Below are 15,079 nucleotides of genomic sequence, written 5' to 3' on the forward strand. Positions count from 1 at the left end.
GGCGGGCAAGCGCAGCGAGGAAAGGCAGCGGGGCTGGGACCGGCGGCGCCTCCCCTCCCCGCGGGAAGCAAGAGACGCTCACGCCCAGGAGTTTAAAAGGGAAAGTGCGCATGCTCGGAGAACCTACTACAGTGTCTGTCTACCGTGTGTCACCGGCGATTGGTCAAGTCCTCCCACTAACGCTCCCGATGATTGGCTTGACGCTAGGTGGCGTTTGAACGGGCGAGCACAGGTGGTTGGTGGAGCAGCGTGTCTGTCCCACGACAGGGCCAGCCCCCGACCCCCGCGGGAGTGGGACGGAAGCGATTGGTCCCGCCCCTCGCTCGGTCGCTGGGTTGGTGCTGCGTGAGGCCTCCCCGCCCCCCTGCACTGTTCCTTCGGGCCCTGTCGCGTCGGGATGAGCCGCGCTTCCCCATGGAGACCAGACGGGTCGAGATTCCCAGCAGCGTCCTGGACGATCTGTGCAGGTAACGGAGATTGCCGCGCCCCTGCCCCCCGGCAGCGGGGCGCCTTGAACCGGGCCCTGTCCCCCAGCGCCCGCTAGCTCTGTGTTTGGAGCCCGGTATGACCCTGGCGCGCTAACGATAGAGAAGTTGAAAGCGAAACTGCGCGGAAAAAACAGAAACGAAATTGGCTCGGCTGCTCCAGTGGCGCCCATTGCGATAGTCAGCAGCAAGTTAATAAAACGTACAAGTGGGGTAAGTGAACTTGATGATTAGGATATGGTGTCGTTATTAGTAAGGACCCTTAGAAATTGCTCTTACCGTGACCTCCTAAGAAGGGTACGTGCCGCCCCTTTCACCTGAGCTGTAAGGCTAGGTCTGTGTGTGAAAAGAAAAGGAGGACTTGTGGCACCGTAGAGACTAACACATTTATTTGAGCATAAGCTTTCGTGAGCTACAGCTCCCTTCATCGGATGCATTTGGTGGAAAATACAGAGGGGAGATTGATATACACACACACACAGAACATGAAACGATGGGTTTTATCATACACACTGTAAGGAGACTAACAAATTTATTAGAGCATAAGCTTTCGTGAGCTACAGCTCACTTCATCGGATGCTGTAGCTCACGAAAGCTTATGCTCAAATAAATGTGTTAGTCTCTAAGGTGCCACAAGTACTCCTTTTCTTTTTGCGAATACAGACTAACACGGCTGCTGCTCTGAAACCTGTCTGTGTGTGAGTGGCTTTACGCTAAAATTTGGGTCGGGGGGAGCTTGGAATGGTCGGGGCTCCTGCACTGGAGGTGTGGGGGGAGGTAAGTTTGGGACTGCAGGATGTTATGTGACCTGGCTTGTGCTGAGGGTGTTGAAAGATCTGATTGCAGTTCTTTTGAGAAATTAAAACTGCATATTCAACTGCTGCTTCTCAGCCTCATTTAAGAGCAGTCTTTTCACAAGTATACAAAATTTCTGGCCAGAATTGAGGTTTGTTCTTTGTTCTGTTAACTTGTAAAGTCACAAAGGATTTATCATACATTTTGCAGTTGAACTTTTGTGAGCTAAGTAGCTTGGGTATAAGCAGAACTTGGAAATTTATAAAAAGAAAAGGAGGACTTGTGGCGCCTTAGAGACTAACAAATTTATTTGAGCGTAAGCTTTTGTGAGCTACAGCTCACTTCATCAGATATAGCTCATGAAAGCTATACTCAAATAAATGTGTTAGTCTCTAAGGTACAACAAGTACTCTTTTTTTTCTTTTTGCTGATACAGACCAACATGGCTGCTACTCTGAAACCTGGAAATTTATAACCACTTTGTATAGGCACACCAGCAGAATTGTTTGTGTTGCATTTTCATGTGATTTATCTTTAAGTAGTTTCCTTCTTATTCAGAGTCCTCTCCGTTGTTGGAGATTTGCAACTGGTAACCCATTCTGTATGATGCTCTGCTAATCGTTTTGTGGATGTATAATTCTGTTGAGCCACCCATAATACCATGTTGTCCAGCCAAGATCTTTCTTCCTCATGTTCTGCCATCAACTTTCCCTTCCAATGTCCATAAACATACATTGCTCACTGAACCTCTTAAAATGTGCCCTGCACATCAAATCTTTTTTTTTCATAAGATCTCTGATTAGAATTTTCTGAGTTCTAATAATTGCCAGTACTTTTTTGTTGGTTACTCAAGCTGCCCATGATGTAAGTAGTTTTATCTAAGAGTAAAAAGGCTATTAACTATATTGACCATGTCGGGAAGATCCACCGTTTGAACTTGTTGACCTCTTTTGATCTGTTTCCACTGATACAGTCACAAAATCACTCTTTTTAGATTACACAGGTTTACTAACTACTTTTGCAATATACTAATCAATATACTAGTCCTGGATTAATCAACTAGCCATCTGTTAAACCAGACATTAATTCACAATGTACATTCCACAACAGACTGTAAACAGCACCTGATCATTAACTGAAATGACAGGAGGCAATACTATCACCGCTATTCGTTATCTAAGGCTGTGTTTACACTGCCACTTTCAGCGCTAAAACTTTAGTTATTCAGGGGTGTGAAAAAACACCCCCCCCCATGAGCCACAAAAGTTTTAGCGATGAAAAGTGCCAGTATAGACAGTGCTTTATCCCAGCGATAAACCTACCACCCCTCATTTGGAGTGGTTATTTTTTATTGCTGAGAGAGCTCTCCCACGGTGATAAAGCGTGACTACACTGCCCACATCACAGTGCTGCTGTGGCCACGCTGTAACTGGCAGTGTAGACATACCCTAAATCTACCTTCAACCAGTCTTGCATTTCTAACTGTCTCTCTCTGATATCTCCACGTAGGTGTCCAGCATTTAGTTCTAACAAAGCTGAATTTGTTTAGTCTTGAAACTGTGTCCTCTTTCAGCATTTATAACTCTCCTGTTGGCCAGGTTTGCCACTTCGGTGCGATAGGGAAGGGAGAAAAGAGCCAATCTCTGAAATCCTGTTGCTTTTTCTCCCTAATGTCTAATAAGTAAGGCTGTGAGTTTGTCATGGATTCCGTGGTTTTCCATGACTTCTGATGTGGCTAGGGCTGCCTGAGCAGCTCAGGCAGCCCCTGGGCCCGTCGCACCGGCTGCTGCTGGGGCAGTCTCAGACCACTGTGCCCCTCTTCTTCTACCCCCCCCCACCCCGCCAGCAGGAGAACTTTGGGGGTGGAAGGGGGCTGGAGGTTGGGGTGCAGGAAGGGGTGAGGGCTCTGAGTAGTGCTTACTTTGGGGGATCCCCAGAAATTGCAACATGTCCCTCCCTGTCAGCTCCTAGCTCTGCGCTCTGCCCACACAGAGCTGTGGAGCTGGCAGCTTGCAGGGCTAGGAGCTTAGGGAGGGACATGTTGCTGCTTCCAAGAAGCCCGGTAGGGAGTTTGCCAGTCCTGCCAACCCCAACCTCCCCAACACCCGTGGCACTCCCAAGATTTAGTCAAGGGTATAGTACAAGTTATAGCCAGGCCATGGGTCATGAATATTTGTTTACTGCCTGTGACCTGTCCATGACTTTTAATAAAAATACCTGTGACTAATATGTAGCCTTACTCATAAATCTGCTGTTTTTTCTCATTATCTTCTCTGTTCAAACCCTAGTTATCTCGTGGTGTGTATTTTTTTTTTTTTTGTTTTTTTTTTTTAACTGTAGCTTCCTTGCCTGTCCCTCCTCTGTGGACAAACCCAGTTTGTCCAAAATGCCACTTCCAATTTAAATTATTTTCTAGATTTTTATTTTCTGTTGGATCAAATTCAGATTTATTGTTATCTCATTCCCATCTACACTTTTGTTCTTTAATTTCACTATTTCTCATGTCCTCCAGTCCCCCCCAGTTCACTTGTGGTACTAATGCATTCATTTTCTTTCCCCACCACTTTCTTTGTGCCTTCTAGAATATCCATGTCTACATCAGAAATGCTCTCCCTGTCCTTTTTCTGCCAAGCATCCTTCATTAAAACCTACCTCTTAAGGCAACTCCAGATCTTCTTACCTTTCTTAAGCACTTTTCATCAGCTCTATGAGACAGGGAATGTGTTCATTTTTTTGCAAAGCCTTGTGCACTCCAGGATTTTATAATACTTTTACCGCTAGCAGTATGCTTGAACCTATACAGTCTGAAGAAGGCATTTTTTAAAAATCACTTTATCCGTTATCTTAATATGAAATTTATTGCATAGGTTATTATGTGATCAGAGTATAACTATATGCAACATAACACTAGAGTTAAATTCAATCCAGATGAGGACAGATAATGCTAGAACAAAGGACCAAACACTATGTCGTTCAAGGAATCTGATCTCTGTTCAAATGGTAATGTAAGTTCTAAAATAAAATCTTCCATACTCGTGTCACAGCTGTTTTAATATTAATCAGTCTCTAACAGTGTATTCTGTCTGTGGTGAACATGGTTGAAACCCATTCTTCTTTGATGGCTATAGAGCAGATCTCCTAAAGTTTTTTTGGTTTTTATAATTTTTTCCTTTTGGTTTCCTAAGCCTTTTCTTTTGTTCCAATAAACTGCAAAGTTGAAATTTTTTTAAAAGGATAAAGCAAAATTGTCAGTCTGGTTTATGTAAAGGCTCACCAACTTGATGTTGAGTACTTGTGGCACCTTAGAGACTAACAAATTTATTAGAGCATAAGCTTTCGTGAGCTACAGCTCACTTCATCGGATGCATCCGATGAAGTGAGCTGTAGCTCACGAACAGCTTATGCTCTAATAAATTTGTTAGTCTCTAAGGTGCCACAAGTACTCCTTTTCTTTTTGCGAATACAGACTAACACGGCTGCTACTCTGCAACTTGATGTTGTAATAGTAGTAATAAATTACAAGCGTATACCCAGCAATGTTTGCTTCTCTACTGCAGTAGGCAGATAATTCCTGCTCTTTTTAAAAATTGCAGTTATCTTAATGTTGAGCTGTGTTGCTGATTACTGGGTACTATGCACCTGGGTATGTTCTACATAGCTTTTAAAAAAAAAAAAAAAAAAGGGGGGTGGGGTGGGGATTTCTGTTTTCCTTTTGGTGTTCTTATGGGTGGGCCTGAGAGCAGACTATGCTCTGGTCCTTTCTCCATTTCTCTCTGGATGCTCTCCTGCATGTTACTACTTGTTCATGTTTTTGCTGCTGTCATTGGAAAATAACCTTTTGGGAAGGGCGTGCACCATCAAACAGTGAAATTCACAAAGTAAACAAACTTATTAAATAGAAATTTTTTTCTCTAACTTGCAACAATGCTACATCCTGTGCTTAATAATAATAATAATAATAAATAAATTAAATCTTGGACATGTCTGTTAAAGCATACAGTTGTTTCAGTAGAAGAGAATCATCATGAAGCAGGCCTGGCAAAATTTGCTTTTTTATATGGGATTATTCATTCCTTATTCAATATAACTAAAACTTCTTAAAAAAACAACAACAACAAAAAAAACTATTTTTCTGACTCTTAGCTGTTGCATCAGCATCCCATGACCACTTATGGGGCTTATCTGGCAAATTTTAAAAGTTGGGTTTAAAACAGTGGTCCCCAAACTTTTTACCTCACAACCCCTGTCATAAATATAAACGGAAAGAGTAATCACCTTTCTGTTTACAGAGCTATAAAATCCCTCCTGGCCAGAGGCAAACCTTTTCACCTGTAAAGGCTTAAGAAGCTAAGGTAACCTCGCTGGCACCTGACCCAAATGACCAACGAGGGGACAAGATACTTTCAAATGTTGAGGGGGGGTGATGGAAAGGGTTCTGTCTGTCTGTGTGATGCTTTTGCCGGGAACAGATCAGAAATGCAAGCCTTCCAACTCCTGTTCAGTTAGTAAGTAAGCTAGCTAGAAAATGCATTAGATTTTCTTTTGTTTAATGGCTGATAAAATAAGCTGTGCTGGAGGGAATGTATTTTCCTTTTGTCTTTCCTCAGCCTCAAATCTGGCTAATTCCAGTTTCTGTTGAACATTGCATTCTGTCATCCTAACCTCTCTGTTTTTAACTAACTTTACACCCGAGAGTTAGAAAGAAAACAAAACAAAAAAAACCCCTGGCTTGTAAAATTTTGCTGTGCTGTAACCTGATGGCTGTTCTCAGCCTACAGAAAAATCTTTTTGTTATGCCTGCTGCTCTGTCCCCCAGGCAGAGAGACAGAATCAACAGCTGCAATCACCTTTTACAAAACCTTTTAAAATTGTGCTGTGCTTCTGGTTCAAAATGTTCCCACCGCTCTGCCACCATGTCAAGGTTCCTTCCCCACTCTGAATGTAGGGTACAGATGTGAGGACCTGCATGAAAGACCCTCTAAGCTTTTTCTTACCAGCTTAGGTTAAAAACTTCCCCAAGGTACAAACTTTGCCTTGTCCTTGAACCCTATGCTGCCACCACCAACCATTTTTAAACAAAGAACAGGGAAAGAGACCATTTGGAGTCCTATTCCGCCAAAATATCCCCCCAAGCCCTACACTCCCTTTCCTGGGGAAGGCTTGATAATAATCCTCACCAATTGGTACAGGTGAACAGAGACCCAAACGTTTGGATCTTCAGAACAATGAAAAATCAAATCAATCTTAAAAGAAAAATTTTAATTAAAGAAAAGGTAAAAGAATCACCTCTGTAAAATCAGGATGGTAAATAGTTTACAGGGTAATCAGATTAAAAACATAGAGAATCCCTCTAGGCAAAACCTTACAAAAGACACAAAAACTGTAATATACATTCTCTCCAGTGCAGCTTATTTTACAAACCATTTAAAAAAAGAAAATCTAACGCATTTTCAAGCTAGATTACTTACTAACTTTACAGGAGTTGTAAGGCTTGCATTCCTGATCTGTTCCCAGCAAAAGCATCACACAGACAGACAAACAAAAGCCTTTCCACCCCTCCAGATTTGAAAGTACCTTGTCCCCTCATTGGTCATTTTGGGTCGGGTGCTAGCGAGGTTACCTTAGCTTCTTAACCCTTTACAGGTGAAAGGATTTTGCCTCTGGCCAGAAACGATTTTATAGCACTGTATACAGAAAGGTAGTTCTCCTTCCTGTTATATTTGACACCCCCTCCTTACCCCTCTTCGTGCCTTCCCTCCCCGGCTGGGAGTGGAGCCCTGGCTCCAAGAGAGGAGGACGCAGATAGGTAAAGGGGCCGAGACTGGGGCCACAGCAGGGCCGGGGCTGGGAGAGGAGCCTCCCAGGGCTTCAACTGAAGTTGGGTGGTGCTCCCTCACTGCCCCCAGTGGGGTCTGGCCCAAGCCCTAGCCATGACCCCAAACCTTTCTCCATGCCCCACAGTTGGGGACCTCTGGTTTAAAACTCTGAAATAGCTTAAGCTCAATTTTAGTTTAAAGAATCAAATCTTTTTGAATCTAACAAGAAAATTCGATCGCGTTGATTTAAAAAAAAATCTTTCTATGAATGAATAGAACAGTCATACAGAATTTTACTGTCTAAATGTAAACTTTCCCTTGATGTTTGTGACCCCGGTACTGCATGCAATATTGTGTTAGTGCATGAGAAGGTGACAATGTTCAGGGAAACCAACCAGTTCTATTAAATCTGTCCTCTGCTAGCTTCAAACTGAGAAAACTGTGCATTAAAAGTGAAGATAAATGATGGGGAAAGTAGATTAGATTTTAAGTTAGTGTTTTTAATAACTCATAATGGTGTTAATACCAGGTGAGGAAACATTTTTCGTATATCTTTGACTGATTGTGTCAATGATGAGTGTATTTTAGCACACCTAATCTGAGTTTATTAAACATCTTTACAGAGTGTTTAAAATTTTTTTTTTTTTTAAATGTGTACCAGTTGATTGGATGGGCTGTCTCTACCCCTTTCCCCCACAACATACTATTTTGGATTGATTTGTTTTTAGTTTTGTTGTTGTGACTTCAGGTTCTCCATTGTTCATTCTGAATGCAACTTTGTAAGAGAGAGCATCTCATTATCTGCTTTCCCTCCCAATACTAAAAGTTCCTGCTTTGTGAATTTCAAAACCTTTAATTGTGCAGACTACTAGGAAGATCTCTGCTACTGGGATCCACTATAGTTTGAAACTCCATGCTGTAATGCATTTTCAGTGTTTGAGATCATATTTTGAAAACTTCTATTTGCAAATTCTATTAATCAAGCTTCCCCCCCCCCCCTTTTTTTTTCTTTCCTCTCCGGCAGTCGATTTATTTTGCACATTCCAAGTGAGGAAAGAGACAATGCAATCAGAGTGTGTTTTCAGATTGAACTTGCCCATTGGTTTTACTTGGATTTCTACATGCAGAACACACCAGGATTACCTCAGTGTGGGATAAGAGACTTTGCTAAAGCTGATATCCTTTTTATTGGTACAATTACTGTTTTTTCAATGCTTGTGGATAAACTGTATAGTAGTGAAATCTTGTTTTTCTGAGTAACTGCTTGCACAACAGTCCCTTTGTCTGAGTGACATAAAACTGCCTTCATTAAAAGACTTTCTAATGTTCATAGCTGCCATAATATTACAGCACTTAAAAAAAAATTTCAGTATCTTTTCCCCAGCTTCCCAGGAGCCCTGAGAATTCAGCAGTTTATTGCTTGCTTTGAGGCCTTTTATGACTTCATCCTGTAACTGAGAGTGAACAGTCAATATTTACTTCTGTATTCAGCATGGTCAGGGCCAGGAGGAGCTTTAATGCAATATTCTATCTGTGGCATATTCCCTCCCCTAACTTCATGGATTTCCATGGAAAAACTGACATGGGTGTTAATTCTGCTAGAAGTAGTATAAATTCTCTGGATTTTACGTGGCCGGGGATGTTGTGCAACTGTGAGGGGTTATGCCATTGGCTTATTCAGGATGTTGTTTATGTAGTAATTCAAATTATTTACATCTTTTTTTTTTTTTTATGGTGGGTTTGATCATGTTCGTGAAGGGTCTGAACCTGAACACATGGCTTAAGCAACATTTTAAATGAGATTAGATTGTAACTAAGGTACGGTTTCCTCACTGCAGTTGTAGAAGTCATGGAATCCGTGACTTCCAAAGACTTCTGTGACTTTATAGTCCTGGTGGCTGGGAGCTGCAGGGTCCCGCTGTCTCCCACAGCGGCAGGGAGCTGTGTGGTACCCCTGCTGCCTGAGGCAGCGGGCCCCTAAGCTCTCAGCCGCCATTGGCTGGGCTATCCCGGCAGCTTCCCGGCTGCCACAGAGAGAGCAGAGGGACCCTGGAGTTCTGAGCCCCCACTGATGGTGGGGGCCCCAGAGCTCCCAGCCAGCCCGCAGCTGCCCAGTCCCTTCCCATTTTATCATGGATATTTTTAGTAAAAGTCGGGGACAAGTCATGGCCAATAAAGAAAAATTCATGGAAGCCCTTCTTTATTGCCCATCACCTGTCCCTAACTTTTACAAAAGAATACCCATGACAAAATCTTAACCTTAATCATAACTTCTTGAGTATGGTTTTTATCCCACAGTTTGGCTATCAACTGTGGGAACTAATATAGCATACAGTATTCCAACTTAAGTATCTTTGCTCCAGCTCCCATTTGAGGACCCATACTTCACTAAAACAATCAAAATATTTGGTTTACAAAAATAACTTGTCTTTAATTTTACTTCTGTGGTTTTTAAACTTCTCATGGCAAGAACTTGGTTCCATGTTTCAAAAAATAAATAAATAAATCCCACTATTGGAGTACTTTCCTTTGAATAAAGGAAAGCATCTCTAACTTTAAAGAGGAACCATTGTATAAATGGCTAGTATTTGAGTTGGTAAATCACTGTTTGCTCCCTGAATCTGCAGAATATAACTCGGTATTGGATTATGCATATTACCTTAATTTCTGGCTCCAAATAAACACATCTAGAAAATAAAACCCTATTCCATATAGAAAGCAATACTTGTAAACATTTGTCTTGAGTGGGTCTTTGTATGCAGTTAGTTTCCTTGACATGTTTCTATACTCTTTAGCCATTGCCCTTTTTTAACTGCCTCAAGGTGAAGATGTGCAAAGGGTTTTGGATGAGTGGAAGGAGTATAAAATGGGAGTACCACCTATGGTGCAATTATTCTTGATGAGACACTTGAAAATGTAAGTGTAAAACTAATCTGTGAACATTTATACAAGATGGTGAGGGCTGGGCGGAAAGGAATATTAACTAGCTTTTTAACAATCCCAGCAATTTTTTTATGCTTTTAAAAATCATATTTTCAGACTGAAGATCATAAAACATTACTTTTCACATTTTATTGAGTTTCTGTACATCTCTGGTTTGGTTGGGGGTATCTTTATTGCCATTGTACCAAAGGCAGCTGCACATTTGCTTTGTTTTACACTAAACTTCATTTTTATACATTTTTTAATATAGCCCTATACCAAAGTTTTTAATTCTTGCTAAGTCTGGTAAACTGTAATGCTAATGAACATGTATGCTAATGCCAGGCAAAAGGTCTCCTCCTCCAACTAAAAGTGTCACTTTGGGAATTAAGTCAAATCTATGAGATTAATGGGTATTTCACTACTGCATTGCTTGGATTCTGTAGGTACTGCTGGTTCAAGGATATTAGCAAAGTCTGGCTGGGGATTTCCAAAAGGGAAGTAAATAAAGAAGAGGCTCCACATGGACTGTGCAGCTAGAGAGGTGAGTTCCATTGATGATTGTTAAAGATTCCTTACCCATACATTTAAATCCTTTTTCCTTTAAGACAAAGTAGTTTAACACATGTTCCCTTCACACCATGTTGAGAGTAGGATTTACATGCACACCAAAATGAATTCTAGCAATCTGGTGGTGTCTTTCTACAGACAGCTATTAAATTATGTATTCTTGTTGGCATCTACTGCTGTAGCATTTGGTCCCCTAAATAAGAAAAAAGTATGTGAAGAGAGGCCACATTTGACCCATGATGGATTGATTTAAATCAGCAAAGTAGGAAATGTTGAATTAATTCAATTTTAATTGTTTTGCATTTGTACTTTTTATTATGTTCCTAAAGAGAGGCTGATTTTAATTAGTTGGTAACCATTAAAGTAAGCAAGCATAGCCTTTACATTAAATTTGGTGGTTCTTTTTGCTAACCAGAAATACATGTATTTATACACACTTTTTAAAAAAGCAAGCAGTTAGTTTAGTTTACATTTTTCAGATTCTTAATGTTTACATTTATTTTAGAAAATGATGAAAGTTGCATTTTTTAATTACTACATATTTTTTATTTGTGACTTAGTCCCTCCAAACAGAGCTTGACAATTCAAATTCAGATAGTGTACACAAACAGTATTTTACTTGTATTGAATAAAACTACCTTAAGTGCTGGATATGTAAGGAATAAAAGTTTTATCAAAATGTTTTGCATTTATAAACTAATTTATTAAACAAAAAGTATGATCTCTAATTAATTGAACTGATTGTTTTGGTCACCATGTCCTTCAAGATTTTAGAACTCCTCAATAGTTTTTTATTTATAGATTAGAAGAGGAAACAAGCTTTTCTCTTCTTTCAACCCCACCAGTTGGTTTCTTAACCATTAACTAATCATTGAACTGAACTTGTTGAATAACTGAAATGAAGAAAATATTCTCTTTTCACTGGCAGAAGAGGCTATTGCTGTAAAAAGCGGGTTTAGGGCTTTAACAAATTCTGGTTCCAGATGCTTAGCCAGTGACTTCCACCAGCACAGGAGATTCACTTTCATTAAAACTTGCAGCAAATACATACTGATTGATATTTTTTGCATTTAATTATTTTAATAGATTAGAGTAAGTTTAGACCTTAACATAGGTGTCATCATGTCAAATTTATTTTAAATAGGTTAATTTAAAATAAAACCCAGTATTTAACTGAAATTGAAATCTGATTTTTTAAAATTTTTTTAAAATGTATTTTTATCCATCCTGTTTTGACCCAAATGAAGTAATGTACTCTTAATATTTTCTCATTTTTTCATGTATTATTATAGGTATTGCTAATTTTAAAGCTGCAACAGATTTTAGGGAATGGTTACTCTTGTGTTTCAATTCGTGTTTTTTAAAAACTTATATTTATTGTACTATACACAGTGGCCTGTGGCTAAGACACTATATTAATAAACTTCCAACTTCACTGCTGCCACTTAAGTGTTCTGTAATACTGGAACAGGTTAAGACAATACTTCAGATAGGGTTTTTTTTGGGTTATAGTCACTACGGAATGTACTATTGAGGAAAGCTAGGTACATAATGCAGCTGCATGTAAAAAGAGGTATGTATTTTATGACCAATAATATTTATAGTTATGTAAAGATAGGGGTAATAAGTCTCATGCTGCAAAAATATGAAGATAGGACATATGTTATACTATTAGTTCATTTCCATGCAAGAAAAATTTAAAATGAGTTCTAACTTAAAAAATTAAGAAAGGATTAAGCAGCTAATAACCATAGACGATGCTGTAGCTGTGTTAACTGAACTTTTAATAACTGTATCTGTCGGGGTGTGAAAATAGCACTTCCTGACTGATGTATCTAGGCCTACGTAATCCTCAGTGTATAAGTAGCTACATTGATGGAAAAATGCTTCTGTCAATGTAGCTACTGGTTCAGGAAGGTGGTGCTTTATACCAATGGAAAATCCCTTCTATAGTCCTAGGCTGCATTTACACTACAGAGTTAGGCCAGCATCACTAAGCTGGTGTAGTGTCTGTCATGTAGATGTACCCTAAAGGTGTTTACTCCTGTGGGAATTCTGCACACATACAGAATGCAGTGGCCCCTGCGGATTTTTGTCACAGAAAATGATTCTGCTGGGAGGTGCTGCAGTTACACCTGTCATGTTCTCTCTTCCGCTCCCTGGGGGGGGATGGGCTGTGGCACCAGAGAGAGAACAGTGAGCTCGGGGTCAGAGGGGCCAGTAGCTGCACAGTGCCCTGCCTGCAGGGCCAAGTGAGGAGACACAGGACATGGAGGGGGCACAGAAAGAGCATAGCACATGGACTGCTTGGGTGTGTGTGTGGGGGTCACATAGACTGCGGTTCAGAAGGGGATAGTGCTGGGGGGGACAAATGGGTGGTGGCAGAGGAGCTAATGGGTGATGGGATTGAGCATTGGCTGAATGGAGTGGGGCTGCAGGGACACATGGGGATGATGGGGGAGAGGGAATTCAGGGACACACTGGGACAGGAGTGGCAGATGTGCCTGACTGATGGGAGAGGCTAGGGTCAGCCAGGAGCTGTATGGGGTAGACTCTCCAACTCCCTAACACTCTTCCCGCCGCCTGCCCGTCCCCCCACCCCAACCAACAAACACCTGTTCCATAAATCTCCCATCCACACCCAGTAACCCTTAGGTTCACTCCCAGGCTCCTTCCCAGCAATTACTTCCCTCTCCCTCAGCTCCTCCATTACATAGATTCATAGATACTAAGGTCAGAAGGGACCATTCTGATCATCTAGTCCGACCTCCTGCACAGCGCAGGCCACAGAATCTCACCACCCACTCCTATGAAAAACCTCACCCATGTCTGAGCTATTGAAGTCCTTGAATCATGGTTCAAAGACTTCAAGGAGCAGAGAAGCCTCCCTCAAGTCAACCATGCCCCATGCTACAGAGGAAGGCGAAAAACCGCCAGGGCCTCTCCATCTGCCCTGGAGGAAAATTCCTTCCCGACCCCAAATATGGCGATCAGCTAAACCCTGGGCATATGGGCAAGATTCACCAGCCAGATACTACAGAAAATTCTTTCCTGGGTAACTCAGATCCCATCCATCTAATATCCCATCTCGGGGGATTTGGGCCTATTTACCCTGAATATTTAAGATCAATTACTTACCAAAAATCCCATTATCCCATCATACCATCTCTCCTCCATAACTTATTGAGTAGAATCTTAAAACCAGATAGATCTTTTGCCCCCACTGCTCTCCATTGGAAGGCTATTCCAAAACTTCACTCCTCTGATGTTAAAACCTTCGTCTGATTTCAGTCTAAACTTCCTGGTGGCCAGTTATACCCATTTGTTCTTGTGTCCACATTGGTGCTGAGCTGAAATAATTCCTTCCCTCTCCTGTATTTATCCCTCTGATATATTTATAGAGAGCAATCATATCTCCCCTCAAGCTTCTTTTAGTTAGGCTAAACAAGCCAAGCTCCTTGAGTCTCCTTTCATAAGACAAGTTTTCCATTCCTCGGATCATCCTAGTAGCCCTTCTCTGTACCTGCTCCAGTTGAATTCATCCTTTTTAAACATGGGAGACCAGAACTGCACACAGGTATTCTAGGTGAGGTGTCACCAGTGCCTTGTATAACGGTACTAAACTTCCTTATCCCTACTGGAAATGCCTCTCCTGATGCATCCCAAAACCGCATTAGCTTTTTTCACAGCCATATCACATTGGCAGCTCACAGTCATCCTATGATCAACCAATACTGCAAGGTCCTTCTCCTCTTCCGTTGCTTCTAATTGATGCGTCCCCAACTTATAACTAAAATTCTTGTTATAAATCTCTAAATGCTAACCTTACACTTCTCACTATAATTTCATCCTATTACTATACTCCAGTTTACAAAGGTCATCCATACATCCATTTGTATAATTATCCCGATCCTTCTCCGAATTGGCAATACCTTCCAGCTTTGTATCATCTGCACACTTTATTAGCACACTCCCACTTTTTGTGCCAAGGTCAGTAATTAACAGAATAAATAAGATTGGTCCCAAAACCGATCCCTGAGGAACCTCCACTGGTAACCTCCCTCCAGCCTGACAGTTCGCCTTTCAGTAGGACCTGTTGCAGTCTCCCTTTAAACCAATTCCTTATCCACCTTTTGATGTTCATATTGATCCCCATCTTCTCCAATTTAACTAATAATTCCCCATGTGGCACGGTATCAAATGCCTTACTGAAATCTAGGTAAATTAGATCCACTGCATTTCCTTTTTTGAAAAAGTAACAGATTTTTTAGATAAAGGAGATTAGGTTGGTTTGGCACGATCTACCTTTTGTAAAACCATGTTGTATTTTGTCCCATTTACCATTGACTTCAATGTCCTTAACTAATTTCTCCTTCAAAATTTTTTCCAGGACCTTGCATACTATAGATGTCAAACTAACTGGCCTGTAGTTACCCGGATCACTTTTTTTTTCCTTTCTTAAAAATAGGAACTAGATTAGCAATTCTCCAA

The 15,079-nt window shown here is 41.0% G+C and overlaps 1 protein-coding gene across 1 annotated transcript in view; it reads left to right on the forward strand.

The window, feature by feature from the left end:
- The first annotated feature begins 294 nt into the window (after positions 1 to 294).
- DCP2 (decapping mRNA 2) overlaps positions 295 to 15,079 on the forward strand; it is a 36,585-nt gene continuing 21,800 nt past the window's right edge. The window contains 7 exon segments of the mRNA XM_038402673.2: positions 295 to 467; positions 8,121 to 8,272; positions 9,885 to 9,907; positions 9,909 to 9,972; positions 9,975 to 10,012; positions 10,465 to 10,483; positions 10,486 to 10,562. Coding sequence (XP_038258601.1) covers positions 415 to 467; positions 8,121 to 8,272; positions 9,885 to 9,907; positions 9,909 to 9,972; positions 9,975 to 10,012; positions 10,465 to 10,483; positions 10,486 to 10,562 — 426 coding nt within the window. The 5' untranslated portion in view covers positions 295 to 414.

The sequence above is a fragment of the Dermochelys coriacea genome, chromosome 5 (assembly GCF_009764565.3).
Source record: "Dermochelys coriacea isolate rDerCor1 chromosome 5, rDerCor1.pri.v4, whole genome shotgun sequence".
NCBI lineage: Eukaryota > Metazoa > Chordata > Testudines > Dermochelyidae > Dermochelys > Dermochelys coriacea.